At 38.5% G+C, this 10,914-nt stretch overlaps 1 protein-coding gene across 1 annotated transcript in view; it reads right to left on the bottom strand.

The window, feature by feature from the left end:
- Positions 1 to 2,981: 2,981 nt before the first annotated feature.
- LOC113627926 (putative cation-transporting ATPase 13A5) overlaps positions 2,982 to 10,914 on the bottom strand; it is a 98,469-nt gene continuing 90,536 nt past the window's right edge. Inside the window, 4 exon segments of the mRNA XM_027120972.1 lie at positions 2,982 to 3,161; positions 3,163 to 3,253; positions 4,658 to 4,737; positions 7,044 to 7,132. Coding sequence (XP_026976773.1) covers positions 2,982 to 3,161; positions 3,163 to 3,253; positions 4,658 to 4,737; positions 7,044 to 7,132 — 440 coding nt within the window.

Raw genomic sequence — 10,914 nt, 5'->3', positions numbered from 1 at the left:
GAGTGTCATGATTTTACCCTTGCATTTTATTGATTATGTGTTGAACGAAACACACTACTTTTTAATACCTTTCCAGTGGAATTCTTATCGGCAGCAGGTGGGGAGAAGTGGATGCAGGTCTCTATACCTTGGGATTATATCAGATATTATAACATTACCCTACAAACGACACTGCCAGCTAATGACATCCTTATTGTGCTATCATTAAAAGTATGGCATTAAATAAAGGAAAAGTTTAAGTAAATTTAGGGGGTTCGGGGTGGAATGAGGGAACCAGGAATATGGTAGATAAAGTAACTAAACAGATGACTCAGTGAAAGTCTTGGACCTGTTCAACTGATTTAGATTTTACTCCCAGGCCAGAAATACTTTACAATCTAATTGCAGGGTTAAGAATACTGATAACAGAAGGGGTCACGTGCTACCATCAGGGCAAGTAGAGACCCTGTCTCTCTTCCTGTTCCCTGACTAATCGCTTCCCTTTCTTATGGCACCATTTCTGTCTGCAGATAAACCCCCTTCCTGCAGATAAACTCTCTTCCTCCCTGTTCTTCTGGGAGGTGTGTCTCCTACCTGACAGCATGATCCAAAATTATCCCTGCATTTTTATTCTAAATTCAGTTTCGTATCCCTTTTATGTCCTACTCTCAATAGTAAAATTATAAAAGAAAAAAAAAAGGCTCTTTCCTAGTATTGTCTAATCAGGGTGAGATTGGCAGCAGCTTAATGTGTTCTGTCTCCCTGGGTGTGCTTACTTTTTAATAAAGATAACTGCAGAGGACAAATCTTAGCCCTGAACAGGAAACTGGGGTGTGGTGAAATTTCCACACTGGCCTATGGGTGAGGGAATGGAATTGGCAACACAGAGGACATCCTGAGGATCCTCAGGTCAAACCCTTCTAGAGGACTCTGAACATGTCCACTCCAGAAGGCAGTCCTAGCAATACTGAAAAGTCACAAGTGTGCTTTTAAATGAAATTCATGGATTCATTTTTCACAGGTAGTGTTCAAGTCTCTAGCAGTTTTCAGCCTTAGAGATAAGCTCACAAAGTTAGCCATCAGTCTTCTCAAAAAGTGGCCACTCTTGGTGATGGGTCGTTTAAGGCTGTCTGGTTTGTTTTTCCTATAGGTGATCATTTGATATGTGGCCATGTTCATTGTGCTTTCGTCAAACATTTTCCCCAAGACTACTTAACCTTTCTCTGAGTGTATTTTTAATGAAGTCTAGTGTAGAGTCCAACTTTATCATGTCCAGTCCCCACCTTCAAAAAGGATGTGTGAAATAAAGATCATCGCCTATCAGATACCTAATTGGTTGTTGAAAACCTGAGTGGTGGGAGGCTGTACATTTGTTGAAAAAAGATTTAAAAAAAAATCTTTTTATGCTATCTACATGTCATAGTGTATCAATTGAATCTTCTCGTTCTAAAGGTCAAATTACTAAATACAGATATTTCAGCTCAAGGAACCTGAGCTGCCGTGTTTTAGGTTGACATGTATTTCTTAATCATAAGCTAAATTAGACACATTTAAAAATTGTCAGTCTCCAAGAGCTGCACATCCAAGAAAAGATTGAAAATAAAATAAAATATAAAATGTTTGTTTGAATAGGAATTTGCATTTATGCTGCTGGTTTGTGTAAAAAGCATATAATACTATTTACAGCAACGAATTACTGAAATTTGAAAACATTTTTTCAATCCTAAATATTTCAGAATTGTAAAGACATGATTGAATCCATGCATCACAGCATTAGGCACGTAATGGGCACTCTTAGAATGGGACTGGTTAACTAATTGCCTATGACCCATTAAAGATCTGTTTAATTAGCAAAATTAGATTTATGCTTACAAGGAAATCCTAGTAGGGAATTTAAAATGTTCACTAGGAATAAATATCCTCTCAAGGTCACAGTGAGGTTGATATATGTTAAAGGTAATAAAGTGCAGAATATATTTGTAAAGCATGTACCCGTTCTTGTGGTCCTTAATGCGCATCTGATAATTGATTTAGATTATGAAAAGATGAAATGGAACTTAAGTCATTTAGCATCCTGAGAATTGTCATGCTGTAGATACAAACATTATGGGTCCCTTCCCTAAGATTGCTTCTTTTAAGATGAGCAATGCTGGGTCTGGGCCAACTTTTGGAGTTAGAACTTGAGATTTTCCTGTCAGTAATAAAAAGCAAATAAAGGTGCCATGCTTCTTTGAGTGAAAAGTACATTTTAATAGTTTATTTCATTACCTTTGTGATCTACTCTGGACCTTCTAACTCACAGGCCCCAAAACAATATACTTTGGGAGATGCCAACATCGGTGGAGATTGCTTAGATGTTAGCTGTACCCAAGCCAAGATTATAGGCAGTTATCAGACACCGCCATCATTCTCCACTTCCACACTTAACCACCGTTAGAGCTGAATTTTCTGAAGTAAATTTCAATTCTTGTTTCTCTATTAAAACCATATAAAGAAGCAAAACGAGGGATTCTGTGACCTTGGGAAAAGATATATGCATAAATGTTCTTTGCAAGTGAATATAACGTTAAGTAAACATGTGACAATTTATTGAGAGAAGATTTTTTTTTCAGATTCCTTTATTTCCATAGATGAACGTAAAAATATGTTGATGAAACTTTCAAAGATCAAACTGTCCTTCATTTTTCCTTTCTTCTATTGATGTTCATACTATTAATTTTACTACCATGAAAAGTTGTGCATTTTAACCAGGATAATGCTATGCATTGTGAATAAAGTTTGTTAGAAAAAAACCGATACTCTAGGAAATGCATTATTTTTCTCAATGGTAGAGGATACAGTCAAAATAAACATATTTAAGGGCCTTTGTTGCAAGGCCCAATACACTGAGAAGTGCACTTTGAATCTTCAGATGGAGAAAGAAAAGATAAGGGTAGACTATCATCACCTCTCTACAGTGTTTTAGTTTCTGGGTAAAAGAGGGATGCTGTTAACAATTCTGATTACAATCTGGTCCAAAAATGTTGCTCTGTGGTTTGGCCTCCCAATTCGAGTTTTTCTTTTGGAATCTGTTCAGAGCTTTCATAGCCTTGGTTGATGTAGAATCCATTTGTGCCATCGCCTGAATAATCTGTCCTGTTTGTGGGAGGCCAGGTTGGGTCTTCTGCCAGTTTTGTTTTTTTTTTTTTGCCAGTTCTTATATTGACTTTTAGAATGGATTCCACATTTTTTCTTGATCAGTAGCCAGAGCTCTCGATTTTGAAGGATGGAAAATCAGGTGGAAAAAACAATTAAACCATCATCCACTTCCCCTGGCAGCCAGGTTGCTTACTGCCACCCCTTGTTTTCCCAGGCCTTGCTCTAAAGGTGCTTATTACTGATGCTGTGGCCCCTTCTCTCTGCAGCCCCACGAAACCTAGCAGCTCCCCGGGTTCTTTCCCTTGAGAATTGAGAGCGTGCTTGTGTTCACAGAAATCTCCAAAAGCTTACAGCCTTTCATTTCCACAGATTTCCTAGTTCAATCCTGGCTGGCAATTCACTTAGAATTATTTTACTGCCGGACTGAAATGATAACAAAATAATGTACTCAAAATCAAGAGAAGAAAAAAATCACTGCTACCTGCCCCATGCCACAAAGAAGGTGTCAAATAATGGTTTGTTGAATGAATGAATGAACTCTAGAAAGCAAATGGGTTTTGCTTTCCATTTTGGGGGTGGGGTCTCTTTTTTCTGTGCTTACAAGTACACACAATTTTTATGCATTTATAATAATAGAATTGGTCAAATCTTGCATTCCACTTTTGTTTATACTAGACTCTCTGTCATATACAGTTTGTAGCTACCATCTTCTCAATAATCATTTTTAATGATTGTATAACATCTCTTCAAATTGCTGTATTACTATTTATTTAAACAGCATCTCTACTTCTGAACACTTGAGTTGAATTTAATATTTTACCACTGTAGATAATACTATGATGAAAACCTTCATACATACAAGTTTCTTCTCTCTTTTTAGGTTGTTTTCTAAAATAAAGTCTCAAAAATGGAATTCCTTTGACTGTGAGAAATTTTATGTGCCTTGTGTACAATGGGATATTTGTATATAAGCATATTTTTTCTTAATTTGGTCGATGCCTTTTCCCAAGGAACTTCAGTACATGAATCTTTTTATTTAACTGTCCCTTAAAAAATAGTACCTGAGCCTTTCACTGAGTAGATAAAGTCATTTAGTGACACTGAGTAGAAGAGAAATGCTATAGGAGAAGACCTTCAAAGGGTAAGAATTGACTAGAATGAGCAATGGCTTCCCTTCTCTCTTAATTAAGGAAGACTTCCTGAAGACATTTCTTCACTCTAAAAGGTCTCATTGAATTTTAGAGCTAGAAGGTCACCTGGTCTAGTCTCTACCAGATTATTAAAAATACTAGGAAAGTACAATACAATGCCTTCATGTGAGACAAAATTAGTTAATTTGATGTTTTGCTTTCTACACTACAGATACTGAGAGCATTTCTAGGCAGCCTTCAAAGAATTTCTCATTTCTCCAAAGAGAACATGTGCAGTATCACTTTGGGGGATTAAAGTGATTGCTCTAAAAACTGAGCATCTGTTGAGAGTCAGTCCTTTATTTATCTCCCCAGAAACATAATAAGAGCTATACAGAGATTTCTTTACCTCTACAAAGAAGGCCACACAGAATTGGGTGAGGGCTGCCACCAAAATTGCAATCCTCCATGATGTGATGGTTAGGATGAACTGTTGAAAAAGAAATGCTACCTTTATACTTTGCATACCTTACACTTCAAAAGAACACCTATTATCTAATTTAATTTATGTATTTGTAATAACTGTTTGGGCTTGGAGGGTTGGCATTACTCTCTCCACTTTACAGATGAGAAGGTCAGTACCTTGCCCAAGGAATCAATGCCACTAAATAAATGGCACAGCCAGAATTCAAATCAGATCTGACTACCTCTTGCCCTGTGTTCCCTCCACTGCCTGACAATAGACATGGAGTAAACGTGCCCTGGGTCGCAGACATGAGACTGGACACTCTGGAGCCTGTGTGTCTCTCTTCATTTTTATCTTCTCAAATAGAGGGAAGATTAAATCGTTCATCTAATCATATTATTACTTCTAATTCTCCCAAAGCAAAAGCTACCTGGAGTTCATTCTTTCAGTAAAATTGACATATGAGTTAAAGAAACAAAAGGGGGACAGAAGTTCACGTTTATTTTGATAGGAACTAGGTGAAAAAATTTTGAATAATGTTCCCAGCCCTAAATCTAATGGCTTGATGAAAGTTGAACCTGCCCAACCCACCTCCTTTTAAGGATTAGAGGATACACCTTGACCACCACTTATTTAATAGGTGTGAGAGCTACAACTTTCCATGGACACTTATTTAATAGGTGTGAGAGCTACAACTTTCCATGGCTGCTTCCATAGCAAAAGAATAGTTATGCAGCTCCTTTTCAGACCCTAAAGTGTATAGAATACGTAGACTGTGAAGAGGGTGGGCTGTGTTTAGGACTGAAGCCACAGAACTTCCGCAGTGTCTAAATGCTCACCTTTGATTCTCATCCCTATTCTGATAGGGGTTATTTCAAAGTAACACTATGTTATTTTTTCCCCTAAGTGGAGACAGCTTTTTTTAGGGTTGTGAAATAGGCTTCCTGGGTAAAAGGGTGGTCTGGAGAAGGCTGTAAGATTCGACAGTGGGTCAGATGGTAGTGGATAGACTGGCCCTTTCCCTCCTGCTGCCACCACCCTGATCTGGGAGGTCTCTTTTCCACCTGTTAGCCTGGAAGGCACTGGCCACACTGCTTTGGAATTTGCTTCTGTGATGCTCTCCGCTCCTAGCTTCTGGGCTACTTGAGAGTGGTGACTACATCTTACTCTTTGTAACCCCAGTGCCAAACCCATCCTGGAGCTTGATGTTTTGTAAATGACTGAATGGTCTGGGTTTTCATTTCCTAACTGCTTCTCTCTCCACAGCCTCTCTGCTCTCACATACAGCCTTCCTGCTGTCATCTAACGAATCTGTCTTAGGTGCCCCGCTGAAAAACCTGCCCCGGTATCTTCAAGGACTCCCATTGTTCTCAGCATAGAGTCAAAACATCACTGTCCGCCTACCTCCATCCGTGCCTATTCCGCAGCATGCTGCCTCAGTCTTAGCTAATTTTCCAGGTGTTCTGTGAAACAAGGCTTGCTTTTGATTTTTCTCTCTGCCACCCTACATTCTTTTGCATTTCCAAGGCAAAAGAGAATCATTCAGCCCCTCTCTGTTTGTGCTTAGGCTGTTGTCCTGCCTGGGACTATACCCGCCTCCTACTTAGCAAAATCTAGCCTATCCTTCTGGACACAGATCAAGTTTCATCTCCTGCCTGAAATCTCCTACGGCAGGAGGATCCTGCCCCAGGGAGAGCTCCTCCTTCCTCTGTCCTTCCCACTTCTCTCTAGTTTACACTCTCTTCAAGCATGGACGGCCTCAGGTGGCCATGCCATCGTTTCACTTGGGTATGGCTCATCTTTGAAACAAAACAAGAGGTAGAGGGCCAGAGTCAATCTTTCTCTTTATTTTATTCCTCTCACAATGCTGGGTCCAAAAATGGGCTCAATAACTTCTTAATAAATTTAATTTTAACCCAGTGCACCCTGGGTCCAGTGATGCCCACTACTGCCTTACAGACAGAACACGATTGTCCTATAAGTCTATTCTTTCTCACTCTTCACAATTACATTATAAAGGATTTCTACTATATGATTTAAAAAATAAACTTGAAGGATTAATTATTGTATTAGTATAACATGGAAGAATAAAATATCCAAACCTGGTGTTCCAGGTATGAACAGAACAAATGAACCCAGCTGATGACCCTAATAACATGAAAACACTCAGAGGCTAGCGTGTGTGCGATGGAGACATGTTATTTGCTCTTCTAGTAAATGAGAATAGCCTCACAACATTCAGTGGCCAGAGAGGATATCGGAGTAAATGACTTGCAAATTACAGTGCAGATGTGGTCCCACTGCACATGAGAGTCACGGATGTCTTGTGCCTCCGTCCCATGGTATATATCTTGAAAATCAGAAAACAGAATGGAAATTGTGAGGCCCAAGGCAGATACCAGCAGAAGTGAGAATATATCTGAAGAAACAGCAAACGGTATTTTTAGATGCTAAAGGAATGTTTCCTATAATTTGGCACACACGTTGCAGAATCAATTATCTCTGTTGGGCAAATACCAGATACATCTTCAGATGTTTTGATATATCCTCATATGTTTTAAAATATGTTCTAATGCTTGCAAGACAAAGGTGATATCTTAAAAATCTTTCCTTCAAAGGCTGAGCCTAGAAGCTGTTCATTAAACGTATTCTAGTAAACTCCATAAAGGAGTTACCTCAACTGAGGTGTCCTTGGGGCTGGGACACCCTGCAGTGACCAGCCCACGTAAATGGTCACCAGAGAGATCCTGATGCTTTATCACCTCAGGTCTAGTGTCGTTCATGAATAAATAAACAGTCATTCTTCTTGGTGACACCTCACTCTTCTTCATTGCCTAGAGAATAAAGTCCAAGGGTCTTGAATGATTGACGTTCAAGGCCTTCCACAATCTGGTTCCAATCAGCCTTTCTAAACTGATCTCTGGTTGCTCTTCCCTATGTGCCAGGAAAGTTAAACCACAAGCCTGCTGCTTCGACAGAGGCCCAACACTTCTGTGCCTTGGTTCATAAAATACCCTGCATAGATGATATTCTCCCAGTCTTGGCAAGTTCCAATTTTTCTTTTTCTGTTTTAAATTTATTTATTTATTTTTGGCTGCGTTGGGTCTTCGTTGCTGCGCATAGGCTTTCTCTATTTGCGGCGAGCGGGGGCTACTCTTCGTTGTGGTGCTCGGGATTCTCATTGCGGTGGCTTCTCTTGTTGCGGAGCACAGGCTCTAAGCATGCAGGCTTCAGTAGTTGTGGCTCGTGGGCTTAGTTGCTCCACCGTATGTGGGATGTTCCCGGACCAGGGCTCGAACCCGTGTCCCCTGCATTGGCAGGCGGATTCTTAACCACTCCGCCACCAGAGAAACCCCCAATTTTTCTTAGAAAGCCCAGTTCCAACACCACTTTCTTTTAAAGACTCCCCAGTCTTCCCTTACCAAGTTTTATTTCATATGGTGTCTATCACTCTGCTTTACATGGTCTTCATTTATGTATCCACTAGGCTGTAACCACCTGAAAGGGACTTTTTATCTGCTTTTCTGGGACTCTAATTGAATGAGGAAGTGAGAAACTAGCATGCACATCTGCTGGCTTCTTTATCTCCAACCTGCCCACATTGCTTTACTTTGGGGTGCTCAACTTCTCAGTATGCACTGTGCCAACGTCCCTGTTCTTATCCCCCAAACCCATGCACTCCTGTGTCCATCAGAATTTTCAGGTGCTTTGTAGACGGTGCCTTATAAATGCTCTTTGATGGGATGAACACCTTCAGGCTGAAACAATAGCATTTAATCAGTGTTGATATGATATAAATGATTCTTACAATGCTCAAAATTTATAAGCAAACAAATTAGATTTTCTCTTATATTCTCTCTACCTCATTTATTCCAGTGTTGGTGGTCTATTGGCTCCCAACTCCATAGAGGTCTATACCAACCAGAAATCAGAGGCAACTGTCCTTCTACAGCAGACCCTACTTTTTGAAGCCACAAGGGCTCGGTTTTCCCCCTCACCACCTACACCCACCCTCATATTCATCCATGCCTTATTTTATATATACAACTAGAGGTAGAACCTCTTGGAAGAATGCCCTGGCTTGCTTGAGAGGGGTGTGAGACAGAAGAAAAGAGGGAGCTGCATCTCCTAAAATAAAGCAATCTGAGCAGCTTGGTGATGAGAATACCCCCAGGAGATGGCTGTATGGATTTTTCACTTACTTCATTGTTTCCAAGTCCCAAGGACCCAGATGCTGGGAAGAATATGATGCCCAAGTGTCCATCCTGATGAAGGCCTGGTACTCACTGGAACTGGGCTGACTGCCGTGCACATCACACTGTACTCAGACTAGTGATCTGAAAAGCAGGCCAGGCTAGGGCACAGCTGAGCAGTGTAGAAACAAAATGATAAGCCTCTCTTCTTTAATTCAGCTTTGACTGGAAAACGTAATAAAGAACTGAAGTGAATGCTGCCCTCCTTGGTTAGTTGCTATTGATGAGGAAAGTTGAAAGAATGGGCTCTGTTTGCACAGGTGATTTGGGGAGACAAGCCCCCCATTTTTTGTTTTAAAACATAATCTTGATTTACTGGAAATAGAAGGTATTTTCTTTACATGATGTGGCTCACCTTGAACCAATATTCAAAATCATATTTACAACTGAAAACTACTAGAACTATTTTTATAAGGGAGTAGGACTATCTGCTATTTCCACTATTGCTTGACATTGCCTTGGAAGTTCTGGACTGTACACCAAAACAGAAAATATAAATAAGCATTTTCGCTACTGAAAAGGAGGAACATTATTAATTGCAGATAATAGTAATTATCTTTCTAGAACACTCAAAAATCAAGGATTTACAGCAAAGTTCAGAAAGGATTCGGAGTAGAAAAATAAATACAATAAACAACACTATACCTTTCACATGTATTTGTGATCACTGATTAGAAAATATCATGGGAAAAAGTCAATCACAATATAAACAAAAATATGAAAAGCATAGGATTAGTGTTTTTAATAAATGTGCAGGATCTATAATGGAGGAAACTACAAATATTTACTAAGAGACATAAAAGAAAGACATGACATGGTCTTAAGTGTGAATACTAAATTGTGTAAACAAATACATTTTTCTCCTAGTATTAAAATCCCAAAGGAGATTTTTTTAAAAGCCTGGCAATTTACTCTATAGTTTATTTGGAAGAATGGAGAAGAAAGAAAAGTAAGAGATTTTTGAAAAATGAAGAGTAATGATGATATACCAATCTTATTACTTATTAAATCATTATAAAACTATAATTTCTAAAGTATAATAGTAGATTAAAGAATAGGCTGGCCTATCAATGAAACATAAAAGACAGTCGAGAAATAACTTAATTATATATAAATTAATATGTAACATAAATATAATACGAAAACATATAAATTATATATATCAGAAAACCATAAATATACATGTATATAGGTATGATAAAGGTGGAATTATATTCAGTTGAATAAATGACCAAAAGGAATGTTAAATAATAAAATCTGCTGGGAGAACTAGTGACTAGTTGGATAAACTAGTTTGATCTCTACCTCAAACTATATGCCAAAATTAACATTAGATTTAAAAAGCATTAAAATAAATTAAAAAACTAAATGAGTGATGATCTATCTGGTTTTGTAATGAGAAAAAAGTTCTTTATGAATAAAGGTAGTGGGAAAAAATCACAAAGGAATAAACAACTCACAAATAAATAAGAAATATAACAGCCGCCAAAAAGAAAAAAAAATGGATATAAAATGTAGACCATTCAGAGAAGAAGAAAGACTAATAACATGAAAATACATTCATTGTCACTGATGATCAAAAAAATGCACAGAATGATTAAAGTGACTTGCCTAAAGTTATAAAACTACTAAGGGGTCAAATTGTATTTGAATTGGTTAGAAAGCCTTTTACAAAATATCTTGACATAAGTGTATGTGCTTAAAACAATTCTTGATGACTCAGATTAGGACAGGACTCGTGACCATTCAATATAGCACTTATAGTACTTACGTGCACATGAGCAGGTTTCTGCCCATGGGCTCTACTACCTGTGACAATTATGGTTCAGTACTCAATTTTAGAGTAATGCAATTGTTTCCTTCTCAGCCAATCACTTCACCAGTGAGTTGCAATTCTAGGGATGGTGGGAGAGTAGAAAAAAATGTTTGAAAAGAAAAATTAAACTTC

This window comes from Aethalodelphis obliquidens, unplaced genomic scaffold, assembly GCF_003676395.1.
Source record: "Aethalodelphis obliquidens isolate GAN/ISIS:26980383/991018 unplaced genomic scaffold, ASM367639v1 scaffold1, whole genome shotgun sequence".
Classification (NCBI taxonomy): Eukaryota; Metazoa; Chordata; class Mammalia; order Artiodactyla; family Delphinidae; genus Aethalodelphis; species Aethalodelphis obliquidens.
The sequence above is the reverse complement of the archived record's forward strand: the minus strand, read 5'-3'. Positions and strand labels throughout refer to the sequence as shown.